Source organism: Eleutherodactylus coqui, chromosome 2 (genome assembly GCF_035609145.1).
Source record: "Eleutherodactylus coqui strain aEleCoq1 chromosome 2, aEleCoq1.hap1, whole genome shotgun sequence".
Lineage (NCBI taxonomy): Eukaryota > Metazoa > Chordata > Amphibia > Anura > Eleutherodactylidae > Eleutherodactylus > Eleutherodactylus coqui.
This window is the reverse complement of record NC_089838.1, coordinates 240,551,353-240,573,444: the sequence shown is the minus strand read 5'-3', so window position 1 is coordinate 240,573,444 and position 22,092 is coordinate 240,551,353. Positions and strand designations below refer to the sequence as shown.

General features: G+C 46.1%; 1 protein-coding gene across 2 annotated transcripts in view; it reads left to right on the top strand.

The window, feature by feature from the left end:
• Window positions 1-22,092, top strand: part of CRTC3 (CREB regulated transcription coactivator 3) — a 122,972-nt gene that overhangs the window by 80,271 nt on the left and 20,609 nt on the right. For both annotated transcript variants that reach the window (XM_066592691.1, XM_066592690.1), the window contains one exon: window positions 14,076-14,188. In XM_066592691.1, coding sequence (XP_066448788.1) covers window positions 14,076-14,188 — 113 coding nt within the window. The remainder of the gene's footprint in view (window positions 1-14,075; window positions 14,189-22,092) is intronic.

The following is a 22,092-nucleotide window of genomic DNA, read 5'->3' as shown; positions in this document are numbered from 1 at the left end:
TGCCATTTTTATACCCAAGCCCCCAGTTTATCTAGGTCTATTTGCAGCCGTACATTGTCCTCCGCTGTTTCTGGGTTTTTGCCCCTCATCAGTGTACAGTAAGTTTCTGACTTGGTGAGAGGGCCTATTACGTGGATTGGGATGGGTACAGTTTTCTTCTTGTGGAGAGCACCTAGAAGGTGTGAGGTGTCTTATAAGGCCATGCAGTGCACCTTTGGGACATTTGGTATGCAAATAGAGATGTTATAGTGCATCTATTGGAAGGTAGCCTACTGTACACTGAGGGCCAAAGCTCCCTAAACAGCCTGTCTGTACATGGTTACTTTTTTCCTTTGGAGAAGACTCTCTATGGCTTATATATTCCCAGTCATGTTATAAGGCCTATTAAAAATTGGACATTGACTTGTAGGAAAGCTATCTTCTAATAGGTGGCACAGCTGAGGAATTGTAACATCTCTCTTTGCATACCAAATGTCTCAAGGTGCACTGCATGGCCTTATAAGACTCCTCACACCTTCTTGGTGCTCTCCACAAGAAGAAAACTGTACGCAAAATTTCCCATGGGAGCATTACATAGCCTTTTAAGTCTCCTTCTAGGTGCTCTCCACGTGGATAAACTGTACCCTTCCAACTGTACCATGGAGCATACATAATTGCCCCAGTCCAGCATTATAGGGGGAAGTTGTATAGCGACAACTAATTCCATAGTGCTTTCAGGTAATTCTTATTTATTTTTTTGTTACCTCCATTTTACTGACCTCGGAAGGATGGAAGTCTGAGTCAACCTTGAGCCGGCTACCTGAACCATACGATAATTGAACCAGCAACCTTCAGGTCATGAATGAGCACGTAGGACTGCATTCTGCAGTCTTAGCACTCTGATTTGACACCCCCCCCCCCCCCAGAAATCCCTTTTGATTTGTCAAATGATTGGTATAACTGTACATTATTAGCATCACATATAATAGTTCTTGACACTGTAGGGTACTGATTATAAAAGGGTTGGGTATAATCTATACTTTCTTTAAAAAAAAAAAAAAAGTCCGATCATGAAAACACCTTCTTTGAATATAGTGGTCTTGACTAGAGATGAGCGAGCACCAAAATGCTCGGGTGCTCGTTACTCGGGATGAAATTTTCGCGATGCTCGAGGGTTCGTTTCGAGTAACGAACCCCATTGAAGTCAATGGGCGACCCGAGCATTTTTGTATATCGCCGATGCTCGCTAAGGTTTCCATTTGTGAAAATCTGGGCAATTCAAGAAAGTGATGGGAACGACACAGCAACAGATAGGGCAGGCGAGGGGCTACATGTTGGGCTGCATCTCAAGTTCCCAGGTCCCACTATGAAGCCACAATAGCGGCAAGAGTGGGCCCCCTCCCAACAACTTTTACTTCTGAAAAGCCCTCATTAGCAATGCATACCTTAGCTAAGCACCACACTACCTCCAACAAAGCACAATCACTGCCTGCATGACACTCCTCCTGGGTTACATGCTGCCCAACCCCCCCCCCCCCCCTGCACGACCCAGTGTCCACAGCGCACACCAAATTGTCCCTGCGCAGCCTTCAGCTGCCCTCATGCCACACCACCCTCATGTCTATTTAGAAGTGCGTCTGCCATGAGGAGGAACCGCAGGCACACTGCAAAGGGTTGGCACGGCTAGGCAGCGACCCTCTTTAAAAGGGGCGGGGCGATAGCCCACAATGCTGTACAGAAGCAATGAGAAATATAATCCTGTGCCACCGCCATCAGGAGCTGCACACGTGGGCATAGCAATGGGGAACCTATGTGCCACACACTATTCATTCTGTCAAGGTGTCTGCATGCCCCAGTCAGACCGCGTTTTTTTTATAAATAGTCACAGGCAGGTACAACTCCGCAATGGGAATTCCGTGTGCACCCACAGCATGGGTGGCTCCCTGGAACCCACCGGCTGTACATAAATGTATCCCATTGCAGTGCCCATCACAGCTGATGTAACGTCAGCTTTAATGCAGGTGGGCAAAAAATTAATTGGATTACACTGTAGGCGAGGGCCCCAAAAAATTGGTGTACCAACAGTACTAATGTACGTCAGAAAAATTGCCCATGCCCAACCAAGAGGGCAGGTGAAACCCATTAATCGCTTTGGTTAATGTGGCTTAATTTGTAACTAGGCCTGGAGGCAGCCCAGTTAAAATAAAAATTGGTTGAGGTGAAAGTTTCAACGCTTTAATGAGCATTGAAACGTATAAAAATTGTTTACAAAAATTATATGACTGACCCTTGTGGACCTAAGAAAAATTGCCCGTTCGGCGTGATTACGTCAGGTTTCAGGAAGAGGAGCAGGAGGATGAATATTATACACAGATTGATGAAGCTAAAAGGTCCACGTTTTTGATGGTGATAGAGAGCAATGCTTCCATCCGCGGGTGCAGCCTACGTATTGTTTAGGTATCGCTGCTGTCCGCTGGTGGAGAAGAGAAGTCTGGGGAAATCCAGACTTTGTTCATCTTAATGAGTGTAAGCCTGTCGGCGGGTACGCTTATCTGTGATGATTCCCCCAGCCGCACTAAACACCCTCTCTGACAAGACGCAGGACAAGCAAGCACCTCCAGGGCATACAGCGCGAGTTCAGGCCACGTGTCCAGCTTCGACACTCAGTAGTTTTAGGGGGCAGAGGCGTCACGGAGGACGGCCGTGCGATCAGCTACGTACTCCCTCACCATTCATTTACAGTGCTCCCGCCGACTCAGCCTTGACTGGGGAGCGGTGACACAGTCTTGCTGGGGAGCCAGAAAGCTGTCAAAGGCCTTAGAGAGTGTTCCCCTGCCTGTGCTGTACATGCTGCCTGATCTCTGCACCTCCCATGCTACCTGGCCCTCGGAACTGCGCCTTCGGCCACTAGCGCTGTCGGATGGGAATTTTACCATCCATTTGTCCGCCAGGGTCCTGTGGTATAGCATCACTCTCGAACCCCTTTCCTCTTTGGGTATGAGAGTGGAAAGGTTCTCCTTATACCGTGGGTCGAGCAGTGTGTACACCCAGTAATCCGTAGTGGCCAGAATGCGTGTAACGCGAGGGTCACGAGAAAGGCATCCTAACATGAAGTCAGCCATGTGTGCCAGGGTACCTGTACGCAACACATGGCTGTCCTCACTAGGAAGATCGCTTTCAGGATCCTCCTCCTCCTCCTCAGGCCATACACGCTGAAAGGATGACAGGCAAGCAGCATGGGTACCCTCAGCAGTGGGCCAAGCTGTCTCTTCCCCCTCCTCCTCATGCTCCTCCTCCTCCTCCTCAATGTGCTGAGATATAGACAGGAGGGTGCCCTGACTATCCAGCGACATACTGTCTTCCCCCGCCTCTGTTTCCGAGCGCAAAGCGTCTGCCTTTATGCTTTACAGGGAACTTCTCAAGAGGCATAGCAGAGGAATGGTGACGCTAATGATTGCAGCATCGCCGCTCACCATCTGGGTAGACTCCTCAAAGTTTCCAAAGACCTGGCAGATGTCTGCCAACCAGGCCCACTCTTCTGTAAAGAATTGAGGAGGCTGACTCCCACTGCGCCGCCCATGTTGGAGTTGGTATTCCACTATAGCTCTACGCTGCTCATAGAGCCTGGCCAACATGTGGAGCGTAGAGTTCCACCGTGTGGGCACGTCGCACAGCAGTCGGTGCACTGGCAGATGAAACCGATGTTGCAGCGGGGCAGCGTCCGTGTGGGACTTGCGGAAATGTGCGCAGAGCCGGCACACCTTTCCGAGCAGGTCTGACAAGCGTGGGTAGCTTTTCAGAAAGCGCTGAACCACCAAATTAAAGACGTGGGCCAGGCATGGCACGTGCGTGAGGCTGCCGAGCTGCAGAGCCGCCACCAGGTTACGGCCGTTGTCACACACGACCATGCCCGGTTGGAGGCTCAGCGGCGCAAGCCAGCGGTCGGTCTGCTCTATCAGACCATGCAGCAGTTCGTGGGCCGTGTGCCTCTTCTCTCCTAAGCTGAGTAGTTTCAGCACGGCCTGCTGGCGCTTGCCCACCGCTGTGCTGCCACCCTGCGCGACACCGACTGGTGGCGACGTGCTGCTGACACATCTTGATTGCGAGACAGAGGTTGCGTAGGAGGAGGAGGGTGGTTTAGTGGAGGGAAGCATACACCGCCGCAGACACCACCACCGAGCTGGGGCCCGCAATTCTGGGGGTGGGTAGGACGTGAGCGGTCCCAGGCTCTGACTCTGTCCCAGCCTCCACTAAATTCACCCAATGTGCCGTCAGGGAGATATAGTGGCCTTGCCCGCCTGTGCTTGTCCACGTGTCCGTAGTTATGTGGACCTTGCCAGTAACCACGTTGGTGAGGGCGCGTACAATGTTGCGGGAGACGTGGTCGTGCAGGGCTGGGACGGCACATTGGGAAAAGTAGTGGGGACTGAGAACTGAGTAGCGCGGGGCCGTGGCTGCCATCATACCTTTTGAAAGCCTCTGTTTCCACAACGCTATACTGCAGCATCTCCAAGCTGATAAACTTGGCTATGTGCACGTTTAACGCTTGAGCGTGCGGGTGCGTGGCGGCGTACTTGCGCTTGCGCTCCAACACTTGCGCTAGCGACGGCTGGACGCTGCGCTGAGACATTGGTGGATGGGGCCGAGCACAGCGGAGGTGAGGGTGTGGGTGCAGGCCAGGAGACGGTAGTGCCTGTGTCCTGAGAGGGGGATTGGATCTCAGTGGCAGGTTGGGGCACAGGGGGAGAGGCAGCGGTGCAAACCGGAGGCGGTGAACGGCCTTCGTCCCACCTTGTGGGGTGCTTGGCCATCATATGTCTGCGCATGCTGGTGGTGGTGAGGCTGGTGGTGGTGGTGGCTCCCCGGCTGATCTTGGCGCGACAAAGGTTGCACACCACTGTTCATCGGTTGTCTGCACTCAGTGAAAAACTGCCAGACCTTTGAGCACCTCGGCCTCTGCAGGGTGGCATGGCGCGAGGGGGCGCTTTGGGAAACAGTTGGTGGATTATTCGGTCTGGCCCTGCCTCTACCCCTGGCCACCGCACTGCCTCTTCCAACCTGCCCTGCTGCTGCACTTGCCTCCCCCTCTGAAGACCTGTCCTCAGTAGGCGTAGCAAACCAGGTGGGGTCAGTCACCTCATCGTCCTGCTGCTCTTCCTCCGAATCCTCTGTGCGCTCCTCCCTCGGACTTACTCTAATTACTACTACCTGAGTGATACACAACTGTGTCTCATCGTCATCGTCCTCCTCACCCACTGAAAGCTCTTGAGACAGTTGCCGGAAGTCCCCAGCCTCATCCCCCGGACCCCGGGAACTTTCCAAAGGTTGGGCATCGGTCACGACAAACTCCTCCAGTGGGAGAGGATTCGGAACCATTGCTGCCCATTCTGGGCAGGGGCCCGAGAACAGTTCCTGGGAGTCTGCCTGCTCCTCAGAATGTGTCATTGTAATGGAGTGAGGAGGCTGGGAGGAAGGAGGAGCAGCAGCCAGAGGATTCAAGAGTTGCAGCAGTGGACGGCGCAGAATTCTGGGTGGTCGATAGATTGCTGGATGCACTTTCTGCCATCCACGACAGGACCTGCTCACACTGCTCATTTTCTAATAAAGGTCTACCGCGTGGACCCATTAATTGTGAGATGAATGTGGGGACGCCAGAAACGTGCCTCTCTCCTAATCCCGCAGCAGTCGGCTGCGATACACCTGGATCAGGAGCTCGGCCTGTGCCCACACCCTGACTTGGGCCTCCGCGTCCTCGCCCGCGTCCACGTCCTCTAGGCCTACCCCTACCCCTCAGCATGCTGTATTACCAGTAGTGCAGAAACAGAACGCTGTAATTAAATGTGCCGCTTATTGGCCTGTGGTTGGAGGCTGACTTCCCTTACGGAACGCACAGCAGATCCAGGAAACAATTTTGCGTCAGCCTGCTGTAACGCTTAGCTCCGTATTAATTAGGACTACTACCCCCAGCAGATAGATACTGTAGGCAGCGTATATTATGTATACTGTTTCCCTCTGGCGGGATGACGGCGCTGATGTAACAGAGACAGCAGATCCAGGGAACAATTTTGTGCAAGCCTGCTGTAACGCTTAGCTGCGTATTAATTAGGACTACTACCCCCAGCCCACTGCCTTTATAGCCTGAATATCTTTCCCTGCCTCACCAGTACTGGCCCTATACTCTGTACAATGACTGCAGACTGAGGACGCAATGCTCTGTACGGCCGATATACAAAAAAAAAAAAGTGCAACACTGCAAAAAGCAGCCTCAACAGTACTGCACATGGTCAGATGTGGCCATAAGAAGGACCGTTGGGGTTCTTGAAGCCTAAGATCAATCCTAAGGAGGGCAATGCCCTTCGTAACCTTCTTAGGCCTAGAAGGAGTGAAATAGTCTGCGAACAAGTTCAAGGCATGAAAGAAATAATTGTTCCCTACACATGTTCAGTTCTACCCCGGTTAAGCTTGCAAGTTAATATGTGCTACATTTGCACATCTATGGATTTTACTGCAAACATACACAGTGGAAAAAAAAGATGAAAGCAATTTAATTGTGTGTACGTTACAGAATAGAAAAAGCTAAGAATTAGAATATTTTTCTTTTTGACATTTTATTGACATTCTACTCAATATCCTTTAATTCTAAAGCAAATGCCTTGCTAGTCTTTATAGATGCACTGAAGAATGACCTCAGGGATTCTGTAGAATAATACATGTGCGCGTGTAAAGTAAATCCATATACGTTGTCACTAATGTGTACAATAACAACCCATAGAATTACATTGGCCACAAAGCTGACATTATGGAAGAAAAGCATGTATGAATGCGGCCGGAGAGATTTAGGGTTTAGGATAATCCCTACACAGGAAGACAAACCAGTTTTATTTATTTACAAGTTCTGATGGCGTTTGCTAACATGGCTAATGATTAGCTATAGTAAGAGGGATTTACCTCGCACAGTCTCCTCTCCCTGAAACAATTTATTTCTCTTTTTACTATTAGCCAATTAGCATCTGCTTAATGACTACTAGGTGGCAGTCTGGGGTATGCTGAGCAAAACTTCTAGTCTGTGTCTGAATAGTCACACAACTTTCACAACTCATGTGTCGTATCAGTCAGCAATAGAGATGAGCGAGCGTACTCGCTAAGGGCAAATACTTGAGCGAGTATTGCCTTTTGCGAGTACTTGTCCGCTCGTGTCTAAAGATTTGGATGCCGGCGGGGGGGGGGGGGGGTGAGTGGTGAGTTGCAAGGGGGGGGGGGGGGGGGGAGATAAACCCCCTCCCCCCGTTCTGGCCGGCACCTGAATCTTTTGAGAGGAGTGGACAGGTACTCGCAAAAGGCAATACTCGCTCGAGTATTTTCCATTAGTGAGTACACTCACTCATCTCTAGTCAGCAATCCTTTTAATAGTATGTAACAGTTGAGATTACATCCATTTCCTTGGTAGCAGATTTTCAGTTTAGTTATGGACAACTTCTTCCTCCCATTTGGCTTTGGCCTCCTGCACATGGGCGGATTTGCATTGCAAAATCTGGAGCGGGATTCCGCCTCTGCATTCTGCAGAAAATCCAGCCCATAGCATGCTATGAGAAGCCCATAGCGGAAATCTATTGCGGTTTTTTTCTCCGCACGTGGGGTAGAAATTGCAGCATGCTGCGAGTTTGTGAGGCCTACGCACAGCCGGCCTCCACTGAAGAAGTGAGAATCGTTTTTTTTTTTGTTTGTTTGTTTTTTATTTTTTTTATGCAGGCTGAAACTAAGCGAGAAACAAAAAAGCAAAGAAAGTGCACGGTGGCTCTTGTTGAAGCTTAACACTTGCTGCACGCTTTCATTTATTTGAGCAAATTTTGAGCAATATTCATTACATGTAACGTAGGGGACACAAGACTCTTTTCCCTTTTTATATACTTTTAAATTAAAAATCAACCCATTTGTAACACAAATCATGCACCCAAGATCCTCCAAAGCTAGCCAGCACCGTAATGGATGCAGTCATTCCGGTTTCCATGGCTATATCTCGCCATAAATTATATATATTGCCAGATTTACTAATGCAGTCTAATAGATAGTACAGACTTACGACTCGTTCACAACCTGCGATTTCAGCGCATATTACATACATGATGAACGGACACTGTGAATAGAGTCAATGAAAGTGAATTTTCATTGATTCGTTCATATTAGCGTGCAAACACTGCGTGTAAATACACACGGGAAAAAGATTGCAGCATCCTCTATTTCTTCAGGGGCAACACAGCGAGAGCCCTATACTTTGGACAGCGTTGCATATGCTACCCATACAATACACAATACATTGCATATGGGTGACGATTCATATGCAACTCTGCTATAAAACAGAAGGGGAGGAATTAAAAAAAAGAAATGTCACACTGTGTCTGACAGTGTGTGAGATACGCTATCATCCGCAGTGCACTCATGCCATACGCGGCGGTAGTCGACTCATGAGCCCCCGCACAGACCGGTAAAACGTTGTATGACCCACAAAGGCTCTTCTCCTCATGCCCATCAGTCTTCATCTATATTCTGGTGGCCGGGGATTAAAAAATCCCTGCCTCCAGAAAGCGCTGCCACTGATTGGCTGAGCACTGTGACCAATCAGAGGTAGCGCTCAGCCATTTATTGAATGACAGTTGAGCGCTACCTGTGATTGGGCACAGCGCTCAGCCAATCAGAGGCAGCGCTCAGGCATTCATTGAATTCAATGAATGGCTAAGCGTTGTGACCAATCAGAGGCAGCGCTCAGCTGTCATTCAATGGCTGACCGACCGCTGTCTCTGATTGGTCACAGCACTTAGCCAATCAGAGTCAGCGCTTCCAGGAGGCAGGGATTTTTAAACCCCCGGCCAGAAAAAAATGCTGAAGAGCACTGCTAGGAAGCCAGAGAGAAGAAGCGCCGAAGACCCAACAGTGCTGTTAGGTGATGTATTAAATTTATTTTTTTTTTCATTCAGCTAAGGCTTATTTTCAAGGAAGGGATTATATTTTAAGCCCTTCCCCGAAAATCACTGCGGGAGCTGCCTGCATCCCATTGCTTTCAATGGGGCGGCAGCAACGTCGACCCCATTGAAAGCAATTGTAGAACATCGTGATCCTCTGCGCTGTCCCCTCATCACTGAACAGTGTCACAGTGTTCAGTAATGAGCGGACCTTCATGGAGCAGCTGCGCTTCTACAAGCACAGCTGCTCCAGTGGCATGGAGCTTCGGTCACACGTGTTTTGCACATCCGTGCAGCGCTTTTTTTTTGCGCACATAGGCAAAATGCACAAAAGAAAAGCGCTCGTCTGACCGAGCCCTAAGACAGGAAGCAGTCTACTGAATGAGTTCATATATAGACAGCTAGTGTGTGTAGAAACCGGTAGCAGTCTACTGCCTTACAATAGATATAGTATGTGTGTGCTTGGATAAGTAGCAGTCTACTGACTTGCTAGACACAATATAGAGCTGCATAAGGGCTAGATGCCAAAATCTAGGCATCTTTTAATGGCAATAGTCCCTTTATATCGGGATATATTTTACATAGGACTTCTAATGAGATGATTCTCTTGAAACACATAGGACGTTTAGGCCGCCTGCACACGGGCGGATTTGTATTGCGTCATCTAGAGCAGGGGTCCCCAACTCCAGTCCTCAGGGACCACCAACAGGTCATGTTTTCAGGATATCCTATGGTAAGAACACCTGTGGCAATGTCTGAGGCACTGACAATAATTACATCACCTGTGCAACACTGAGGAAATAATGAAAACATGACCTGTTGGCGGTCCCTGAGGACTGGAGTTGGGGAACCCTGATCTAGAGGGAGCGTCCGCCTCCGGATTCTGCAGCAAATACGGCCCATAGAATGCCATGGCAAAATGCGATTTGCTGTACATGAGCAGAAATCGATTGCAAGCATGCAGTGATTCTGTGTGGCTTCCGTGCGGATGGTTTCCATTAAAGTCCATGGAAGCCATCCGCCCTGCCACCCTTCCATAATCATCATTGTGGAAAGGTCGCGGCACCGTACAATCTGTACTGCGCATGTATGCCGGCCAACACATCCGCAGCACAGGTTAGAAGACCGTGGACAGGTACGCTGTAGTCGCCAGCCTGGCATCGGAATCTGACCCGGCCGTGTGCAGGCGGCCTAATTTAGGATTATTAGGTAGTTTCAGTATAGTAACAGTAATGCAGTGTTTATCAGACATTCAGTGTGGCTTGATGGTTGAGTTTTATTAAGTCTTTTTCTTTTTTTTTTTTTCTTTCTGCTCAGTGATGGAACTTTATGGTTTTATGGATGGAAAAAAAAATTACAGCTCACTGAATATGGGGACACAAAATATTGACGAAATTAAGTTGTTTGTGGAAAGTTAGTAAAACATATAATTACGGTAATACCCTATTTATTTTTGTATCACCCCACAGAATAAAATTAAAGTGTCACTTATAACGCACAGCAAACTCTGTAAAAGAAAAAAACCCATGCTAGCATTTGTTTGTGATAACTACACCTCACGGAAACAACATAGAGATACAAAAATCACGTGCACCCCAATATGGTACCAATGTCGGCTCATCCCACAAAGAGCAAGCCCTTCAACAGCTCCATAGATGAAAAGTTAGGTCTCTAAATAGGACTAGACAAGAAAAAAAAATCGATGACAAATGCTTTTGCTGCACAAAAGGAGTGAATGGATATAAAAGATGTATACATTTGATATTGCTGCAACTGTAATGACCTGCAGAATAAGGTTAACATCATTTATACCGCACATTGAACAGCGTACACAAAATAAAATGTCAAAGTTGCAGTTTTTGGACAGCTCCGATCCTAATCATGCAATAAAAAGTGACGCTTCATGCTATCCCACATAGAACAAGCCCTCCGTGTTGTAAATGGAAAAATAAAGTTTTGATTCCCTGAATATGACAATGAAAAATTAATTATTGAGCAAATGTAGTAAAATAAAAACTATTTAAATTTGATGTCCCTGTAATCCGACTAAACAATGGACTAAGTTCAACATATATCACTAATCCCATCCACTGAATCTAATAAAAAAAGAAACAAGTGTAACAATGGCGGAATAACTGTTTTTCCTATTCCCTCTCCCAAAAAAATTAAACCCTAATGTACTCTGCAAAGCTCAGATATTCCCTCACATCACATTATAAATTGACCTACTAGTAAGACCCCAAACCACTACTTCTCATATCCCTACAAATCTTCCCTTCTGAGCCCTCCCAGGTGCCCAAACAGCAGTTTACAGTCACATATGGTACATTTCCATACTGCAGAGAAATTGAGGAACAATTCATGAGGTCCTTTTTTTTTTTTCCTGTTGCCCCTTCAAAAAGTGAAAAATTTTGTTTGTTTTAATAGGTTTGCTTGTTTTTCGAAAAATGTTTAATTATTCCTTTTCAAAGCCCAATTCTAAAGCACTTGTGGTATAAAAATACTCAATATACACCCTGTCTGAATTCCTTGTGGGGGGTGTAATTTCCAAAATAGTGTTCATCTCTTGGCAGCTCAAGGCCTCTGCAGACTTGAAGTGGTGCCTGGAAAATGTCCCAATTAGAGGCCCCAAAATCCACTTCTGAGGCCTATGTTTGAGTCCTGGCCCACACTTAGGGCTACTAGTGGGGTATTTCTTAAAACTGCAGATTTAGGATAGTAAATGGGGAGTTCCGTTGATCTGCTTTCTTCTACTGTTACAGAAAAAAAGATACTAAAGTTGAAAATGTGCAGGAAAAATGAAATCTCTGAATTTATTCTCCACTTTGCTATACTTTCCCATGAAACATCTAAGGAGTCAACAGACCTTGTAAATGCCATGTTTTTTGTTGAAAATTTTGAGGAGTATGGTTTTTAAAACGTGGGGGTTCTAAATTGGTACATTTACAAATAGGATTTGGATATTTCTTTTATAATTTAGAAACCTTTCCCCTTATTTTATAAGATTTTTGATATCCCAAAAAATAAAAACACACTTTAAAAAATGATGCCAACATAGTGGTCGTATGGTAAATAACACTTATGTCATGTTGTATGTATATATGTCTTACAAGTAGAAAAATTCAAACCCAGCTGCATGGGTAAGGGGGTTGAACTCATCCAGTGTTTTTTTTTTACGATGGGAAGGGGGGTGAAGACTGGCTTTCTTTTCCCCTAGGCACCCCTTTTTTTTTTTGGCATTTTTGCTTGGACTTCTATGTAGGTGGTAAAAGTAAATGCATGTACAAGATGTGTAAATAAAGAAACCACACCCAAAAAACACATGTGCCAGTTGAAAAGCCGGTTTGTTTTATTTTTTTTTTATTGTTTTGTTTTCTAAATGTGTCTTTTTAGGCCTCATGTCCATGGGGAAAATCAGGCCCGCCGCGGATTCTCCATGCATAATCCGCAGCGGGTCCCTCCTTTCCCGCGGACATGAGGCTAAAAAGAGGATTAAACTTACCTGTCCGGACGCTGTGGATCTTCCCTCTGTCGCGGCCGGATCTTCTTTCTTCGGCCCGGCAGATTTGCTCAGCACGCCGGAAGCGTGCCGCTCGCATGCGCTGGGCACTCCATTTTTTTTAATGAACTCCTGCTCTCCCGTGCTACCGCGCCGGAGAGCGGAAATTCAGGTGCCGGTGTGCCGCGGATCCGGACGGCTTCCATAGGCTTCAATAGAAGCCTGCGGGAGACCCGCACTAAAAATGGGGCATGCTGCAGGTGTTTTCCTGCAGACGCAATCTGAGCCTCAGGGGGAAATGACATCTGCAGGTATTTAACTACCTGCTGGTGTCCAATGCATCCCTATGAGGCGCGGATCACGCTGCAGGAAAAACACTGTGGATTCTTAATTTTATTTTAGCAGTGGACATGAGGCCTTAGGGTCATAAAGACACCACTAAACTGTGTGAAGCTTAATAAAAAAAAATTTATTTACAGAGTTACATTTTTTACTTTTTAAGGATTTTGAACCTGGTTTTCCTCTGTCTTGCATGGCCTTGCAAAGAATATTTAGCAGGCCATCTATGTGGTTATCAAGCAGACTTCTGATCAATGTCTATTTGATGGCTTCTTTCAGGGAATGCCTAGGAACTGTAGCCAAAGCCTTCTGCATTTGTGAATTTATTGCTACACTTGGCAGCAGCAATGCACTTGTAACATTCCCCTAAAATATCTCCGGGTGAGCTGAGAGCATCGTCTGTCTTTTGGTTACTAATATTTTGTTGCTATGATGCCATATTCAGAAATAGATATTTGAAACCTGGGGAATAGCACTTTAGAGTAGCCGGTTATACGACACACGCACCTTACTCCCCCGAAAGACACAACGACTACAAAGTAAGAACGAGGTGATTAACCCCAAGTACAAACCCTAAGAACCACCCACCCCCCGCCCCCCTACCCCCTCTCTCCCACCCCCCCCCCCCCATTTATGTTACGATGCGCAATATGTTTATACAGAACGAAGGCTGCCATGATGTATCGGGTAGCCTCCTAATGTATAGTTAATTACATCAGACCGTGAAACGAAGCTGCTCGACCGCAGTGGACCGATGCCAACCGAGCAAGTGCAGCTAGATATATGGGCTCACCCGTAGGCAGCAACCCCACTATCTGGACGTTACTGGAGCAAATAATACGGTCCAAAGAAAAATTTTTGTTCAATACAGTTTATTGTTGTTACAGAAAGCAAAGAATGCAGGTTATTGCAGCAGGAATGAGAACTGTAAGACCGTTAATAGTGCCTTTGTTAGGATAAGAATTCTTACTGATATCAGCTGTATCATTGCAATCCGGCCTGTATGAAACTTTATGTTGTAAAAACTCAATAAAATTGTTATTCAAAAAAAAAAAAAAAAAAAAGAGTAGCCGGTTATATGTGAGGATGGGTCCTTTATATAGACTGATATGCAGTCATTGATTCTTCGGACGTGCATTACTGCACTTTGGATGCGCCTTTCATTTAAAAGTGTGGTAGTTGTTTCATTGGTTGCCGTCCTTTATTACTCGTGCTTATTACTTATCAGTCCTGTCTCAGTTTATTTCCAGATGATTCACTTTACTACATTGTTCATTATTCTATACTAATTTTGTTCTCAGAACGAACTCTGACTCTGCACTTCACACGAGTGCCTCGAGTAACAAAATTCAAGATCCATTCATGGTTGGAAACCAACATGCAGCACGTGCCCTCAGACCTCCGCAGCGCAACAGTAAGATACCCTGAATGTCATTTGTTTGTCAAATACTCTAATATCTAACCAAAGGTCATGAATGGCTTCCTGTTTGGTCACAGAGACATACTTATCCCAGTCTAGTCTAGGTCCAGTGGTGTCGGTACTTCCACTTTTGGCCCCTTTCTAACACTAGGGTGCATGGTATGGACCTCTCATTGTCTGTGCTGTCATATTGGAGCTGACTGGCTTACTCATTGCAATAACTAAAGGTCCTTTTACATGGGACAATTGTCGGGTGCTTAAGTCCTTGCCAGCCGTCCCAGCAATAGTTGCTCCTGTGCATTCACTCAGTGAATAGAGACAGAGTGGGTTGGAGATCTCTTCCGGTCACTAGCTTCCATTCACAGTGAGCAGGCAGTTGTTCATAGGTGAATGACTACCTGTTCAAAAAGGCAGATTTGTCATTAGATTTTTATGCTTGCAGAAACCAAATGGCAAACAAATTATTGTTCGTCGTTCAGTTGCTGCCAGCAGGTTCACACTATCCTGCTACAATCTGAATGAACAGTTCTGCGTATAAGGGCCCTAAGCCAACTCCCTTCTTGCCATTACTGTCATGTGCACACATAGTGACTTTCTTCAGTCCATTCTGTGCACATACATCCCCATTCATCTGTATGGGAGAGCGCACCAGTCAGGCCTCGTTCACATGAGCATGTTTATGTCCGTACATAGGTGTGCACAAAACCTCATGCACATGTGCGTGCAAAATTTGCCTTCATTGGGGTCGCTGCTGGCGGTCCCATTGAAAGCAATGAGCTGCCAGCAACCCCTGCGGTGATTTTCAAGGAAGGGCTTTAAATAGAAGCCCTTGCCTGAAAATCATTCCTGGTTTGTGTAAAAAAAACATATACTCTCCTCTCTGCCGCTGTCGGGGCTCAGGTGCGCCTCGCCTTTGAATTCAGTGAATGGCTAAGCGCTGCCTGTGCTTGGCTCAGCGCTGTAACCAATCACAGGCAGCGCTTAGTTGTCATTCAATGAATGGCTGAGTGCTGCCTGTGATTGGCTTAGTGCTCAGCCAATCAGATACAGCCCTGTCAGCAGACGGGGATTTTAAATCCCCGCCTGCTGAAAGAACTTCACTACACTGCCGGGGACCCAAGTTGCTAGACACGCCTGAGCCCCAACAGCGGCAGAGAGGTGAGTATATGTCTTATTTTGTTTCATTTTACACAAACCAGGGATGATTTTCAGGGAAGGGCTTATATTTAAAGCCCTTCCCCGAAAATCACTGCAGGGGTTGCCTGCAGCCCATTGCTTTTAATGGGGCCGCTGGCAGCAGCAGCAGCAGGCCCATTGAAGGCAATGGGAGAACATCGCGATCCTCTGCCACAGCTGTGACAGGATTCTTCACTCCCTCCAGGGAGAACCCTTGTCACTGAACACTGTGACCGTGACAAGGGGATTCCCCGCTGGAAATATTGACACGCATTCGTGCAGGTATGTGCATTTGCATGCCTGTAAAACATGGATTTTGCACACAGCATAGGGAACCAATGGTTCTAAATAGATGCGCGCTTTTGTGCGTGCATATGTACGCACATTAACACACTTGTGTGAATGAGGCCTTAGGCTGGGTTCACACGGGGCGGATTTGCCGCGGAAATTCCGTGCGGAATTTTGCCGCGGCAAATCCGCATGCGGCCGCTAATCCCGGGATTAGCCAGCCATGTGGACGAGATTTCTCAGAAATTTGCCGGATTTGCATTTTTTTTTCCTCTGCTGCGGCCGCGCTCTACGCTATGGGAGCGCCGGCCGCAGCAGAAGAGTGAGCGGCCGGGCCGCTTCAAAGTCGCCGTGGGTTTTGCAGCGGCGGTTCTCCCGGCAGAAATCTCGCGGTTTTTCGCTGCCGCTGTGTGCCAACTTTTGCATGGACCTCTCTGTTCCCTCGACTTTTGAGCCCCATAACCTAGTTTATGTGGCTCAAGAGCCGATATATTATTTGTTCCTCCTTACAACCATTTTAACAATACTGATATATTCCAAAAAAAGTCTTTTATTTTCTGGACTTGCTTTCTGTTTAGATTCTAATTCATGTTTACTTGTTACTCTTTTTTTTTTTTTTTTTTATATTCACTTTGATAAAACCTACCACAGAAATGATAAGTCAAAGACTGGATTTGTCTAATTTCCTGTTTACTTACTTATCACTATACTATTATGTAATCTGTAACATTTATTGTGGAAGTTCACTCTTCTGCCTGTCCTTACATGTGCTCAACCGGTCTGTAAAGTCAGAGGTTCAGCTGGTGGTTGTGTTTGAAGTATTCTGCACAAGCAACCATTTATAAAATCCAGCAACCCGTTGAAAATTCAGTTTAAAAAAAAAAATAGTCTTCATCTTGTCTATGAAGGTATATAACGTCGTTGGACAAGCATGTGCAGTGGTTTCTTAGGTAGCACCCGGGTTGTATGGGCTGGCTGTATTACTATGAATTGCTGCTGCCCATTATCTAGTGTGTATATATGTGTGACCCCATTTCTTGTTTCGCTACAAATTGTTTGATATAGTTCTTCCAAATCTTGTCTGCCCCGGAAGCTCCCCTGACCACAGACTCAAGGACATGATTGTCGCAGTACTAGCACAGATAGTTTTCTTTTTCTGATGCATGTTTTTATATGAATTTTGTTGGATTTTTTTTTTCTGAAACTTTTTGTCTTGGACATTGTATGACTTGTTACTTTGTCATTTAAAATTGCTGTAGCAACAAAATAGCTTTGGCATAATTGTAAACATAATATGAAAACAAACTCTCTTCCTGCATTGAAAGCCCATTGAAAAGTCAGCATAGGATAAGCTTAAAGCGGTTGTCTCGCGAAATCAAGTGGGGTTATACACTTCCGTATGGCCATATTAATGCACTTTGTAATATACATCGTGCATTAAATATGAGCCATACAGAAGTTATTCCACTTACCTGCTCCGTTGCTAGCGTCCTCGTCTCCATGGTTCCGTCTAAATTCGCTGGCAGCTTGCTTTTTTAGACGCGCTTGCGCAGTCCGTTCTTCTCCTTTCAGCACGAGCCGCTTCAGTGTGCTCCCCACTACAGCTCTTCTGCGCATGCGCAGACGAGCTGTCACTGCTCGGGAGCGCGCTGGAGCGGCCATTCTGTACCATCCTCTGTTAAAGGAAGGTGCAGAGCCGCCCAGCTGTCCCGCCGTCCTGCCGCCCAGGTAAGTGATGGGCCGGGGGGGCTGCCGCTGTGCCGGGGGGGGGGGGCTGCCGCTGTGATGGGGGGGGGCTGTCGCTGTGCCGGGGGGGGGGCTGCTGCTGTGATGGGGGGTTGGCTGTCGCTGTGCAGGGGGGGGGGGGCTGCGCCGGTTACCTGCTGCCTGGCGGTGGGTGACTGTGTGCCGTGGTTGGCCACGTTCAATCCAGGGGTCGGGTCGGCGGCTGCGGGGCGTCTGGTTGTCAGGGAGACACAGCTGGTAGCGTCTCGGGAGTGCGCACGTCGGGCTACAGCAAGCGATGGGAAAAGAGCTGGCGGCCATCTTGGGAAAATTTTTATAAGTTGCTGGAACTGTAAGTACAAACCAGCTAGAAAAGTCATTTACAGGGGGGCTTAGTAATGTATGCTTAATTAGGGGGACTGGGCAAAAAAAAATAATTCACTGCTTCCTCGAGACATCTCCTTTAATTCATTAATTTCCAGAATTATCATGTATCGCCTATCCACAGGATAAATGATAAATGCCTCTGTTCACTGGGACTCCCACCATTTCGATGCCCACCAATCACAGCTGTAATTGGGCTACTATTTAACATGTGCATTGCTGCCTCATTTAATTCTGTTGGAGGCCTGCTGGAGATGGGTAAATGCTCTACTCTGCTTCTTTTTGGCAGCCCCATAGAGTCCAAAGCAAGAACTAATAGGATACCCTCAGAAAGGTTTGATCACTGGCGATTTGAGCCAGTTCTGTGTGGAGACCCTGTAATAGGAATACATAAAAAAAATCGGTCTTGTTGCCCATCTCAACCAATCAGAGCGCTGCTCTCTCTTCTTAAATTGAAGTAAAAAAAAAATGAAAGTTGAGCTCTGGATGTTATGGCAAGCAAGATAAGTGAGGCTTAATGTTCTATCTTTTCGGTGATGTATACTGGATAGTAATTTACCCCCACTAGAGTAAATCTTTATGTATGTGTGTAACGTATTCATGTATGGATTTATATGGCACCTCTTAAAACTGGCCATATGCATTATAACAACCTGCCATAAGTCTCTCAATGTACTTGCTTGTACCTTAAATGTATGGCTTTGTAGTAGACTGCAATATTTGCATCAGGAATCCTCATGCTAGAATGGGAAATATTGGTTGATTTAGGCAAAATTTCATTCAAGGACTGAAAAAAAAATCTAGGCTCTAAACAAATCCTATAGACAGAAGTCGGGTCTGCAATTGGTGGGGGGCATTGATCACGTTAGTTAGATTTTATCTGCCTATGGCTGATTTATGGCTGCTACTGCCTAAGTCCAATATCTGTATAAAATACTCAAGGTTGTTGATCACATGACCTCTTATATATAACAGACTACTACGCTAAAGAAGTAATTTTACAGCTTTGTAAACAAGTCCCTCTCTGGAGAGCTCCCTCTAGTGTTCACTTTTGAATTTTACAGGAAGAATGTATTTTGGTTTGTGTTTTTTTAGTAGTATGTCTTTTGAGGTGTTTACATTAGAAGTGTTCTTTGTGTTGCACTGATGGGTCTTACACACATTTCCATTGCTTATATAGCAGCAAGATATTCTGCAGAGATTATCATCACTGACCTCGGCCCCTGTCCATGACGCTCACATTCTAAATTCCCTTTAACATGTGTACACACTAAGGCTACCATCACACATCCATTTTTATTGCGATTACCGCGGTGTTCTGAATGTCGTGGTAATCTTGGTACAAGGCTCTCATTGGTTTCAATGGAGACCTCACAGACCTGCGTTCGATCACGCTGTTTTCGAACGCCGTGATTTTCTAGCGCTGTCTGCTCTGTTTTACCCTGATTAACGAACCTCCTCACCCATCACAATTCTGTGGTGCGTTGAAACCCGCTGTAAAAATGCTGTTGGTAAAATCGTGGCAAAACCACGCAATCAAAATCACAGCGTTTTGCCGACGGCATGTTTGAGAGTCGCCTAAGGCGTAACTCGCACGAGCGTAATTTCATTGCGTATAACGCGCATAAAAAAGAACGCAGCATGTTTTATTTTACCACTTATTACGCACAATAGAGCCCTATTGTTCCCTATGGGAGCGTAATAAACGCTGTACATACCCAATTCTGTATGTGCAGCATTTATATGCAACATCGCTAAGTGACAGTGGGAAATTAAAAAAAATTTAAATTAAGCAAAAATCGCTGCCATACTCAGCAATACGTCAGCTAATGAAAGCCGGCGCTGAATTAACCAATCACAGCCATTTAATGATGTCGTTGAATGGCTGTGATTGGTTAATTCAGCGCCGGCTTTCATTGACTGACGCGGCACTGGATTAACCAATCAGAGCATTAGCTTGCTAGAGGCGGGGCATTCAAGCCCGCATCCAGGAAGAAATGCTTTGTCAATGTGGAGGAGGACGTGACAGGCTGCAGCAGCGCTGCAGAGTAACGTGAGAACCGGAACACCGGCGGTAGGTGAGTATTGATGTTTCTTTTTTTACATGTAGTGTAGTTAGTTTCCCCATTAAAATGAATTGAAACGCCATTAATCCGGAACACATTAATGGCGTTTCGAATCATTTCAATGGGGAAAAGTGATTTGACATACGAGTGTTTTGGCCTAAGAGCTCCATCAAGGAACGGATTAAACTTGTAAGCCAAGGCACCACTGTATATACTCGCCTCTCCCGAATCCTAACATCTCATGTGCAGCAATTTGGCCCTCTGCCACTGCACTTTGTTTACAGACAGCAAGCAGCCTGTGTATGCGACCTCACAGGCTGCTGCAGCCAATGACAGAGCTCAGCAATAGAGCACTGAGCTCTGTCACTGGCTGCAGCAGCCTATAATGTCCCATAAAGAGGCACCATAGGGAAGGCCTGGTGCAGCAGCGTTGGACGCAGCAGGGAACTTGTATTTATTGCCTTTGGTCAGATTCAAACCCAGTGCTGTAACATTGCCTAGCTCTGAACTGCTGTGCTGCCCGCATGTAGCTTCTATCTATCATCATACCGCCCCTTTCCTGTGTTCTACGTAATCTGTATCCCAAGATCAATTGTTTGAGTAGTAACGGCAGCTTCAGCCCGGCCTAGAGCGTCTGATGAATAATAAGATTGTTGTAAATGTCAGCCGCGCAGTTGTTTACCAGCATGCTGATGCCACGGAGCCTCTGTGAGTCGGTGAGCTGATCATTACTGACATGCTGCTTGCCTGGCTGTTCCATTTAATCACATCAGACTTGGTAACATGGAATTCATTGACCGTTTGAGTCCGTCCGCGCAGAGTATAAACACGTTACATTCCACAGTTTGGGTTTTTTTTTGTTTTCCACAGTGAAAGTACATATAAAAAATGAGCAGCCTTTACAATAGCATGTGTTTTACTGAATGTTGCCCAGATGCTGGGAAAAAAATCCGTAGTGCAGTTATCAAATCCACGGCATATCCATTTATGGCGCAGATTTTCACTGTAGATTTCATCCCATTAAATGATAGGGGGAAATCTGTAGCAAATCGGCACCAACCTCCCGGCCAATCCACATGTAACGTGTTGATATTGACACAGATTCGTTACATATGTTCCACTGAGAACCTTTTGTCTCACTTACCGTATATACAGTAATTTGCCATGCACCATATATCGCATATTCACCACGCACCTTTTACTTATTCTTGTTCCTTGGGTCTCCTTCACACTACCAATCGTGATATCGGCGCTAAAAAATTGCGGGAAAAAAAAATCACATTTTTACTGCGATGTTTGAGCGCCAGCGCTGCTTTTTCTCGCAAAAACATAACCACCATTTGCGATTTTTCTCATGCGTTTTTTTTCGTGAGTTTTTTTTTTAAATCGAAAAAACACTATAGGACTTTTTAATGTTAAAACCACATCGCACAAAAAAAACGTAAGTTTGTGCTTTGCAATGCGATAAAAAGCAGGCTCCATAGGGAAACATGGGAGATAAAAAAAAGATAGAGCATGCCGCAATTTTTTTTTAAACATCGCATGAGTGAAATCATCGCAAATGTGAAGGAAACCTTTTAAAATCATTGGATTCATAATTCAGCGTTTTTGCTCACTCTTGGGGCGATATCGCGACAAAATCGCATTGTTTTACAGGGTTTTGGTTTTTTTTTTTTGAGCATCAGCACTGCTTTTTCTCACAAAAATTTAGCTGCCACTTGCAATGTTCTTGCACGTCTTTTTCTGTTCGTTTTTGACATGATTTTTTTTATCGTGAAAGTTAATAGGGTTTTCTAATTTTAAAAACACATCGCGCCGCACAAAAATCGCAACTTCCATAAGAAAACATGGGAAAGAAAAAAAAAAAAAGAGCTAAACACAGAAAGATAGAGCAGGCCGTGATTTTTTTTTTTCCCCTTGCAACATCAAATGAGTGAAAACATTTACAATTGTGAACGAAACCATTGCAAATCATTGGTTTTATAATTCTGCGCTTTCACTCACTCTTCCATCACACAAAAATCGCGCCATTTTATCGCCAGTGTGAAGGCGCCCTTAGATGAACAGGAATAGTTTGTGTAATAGTGGGCAGCGGAATACACCCCTGTACCTGCCGCCCGTTGCACACAGTTCTTGAACCACATTGATGTGAGCCTTGTGCTCGGTGATAATACAAGCCCGCGCTCGGCTTGTTTCACTTGGAGTTCATATTTCAGTGCATGTGATTGTGGAGTGATGTTTCCAACAACAAGGACACTT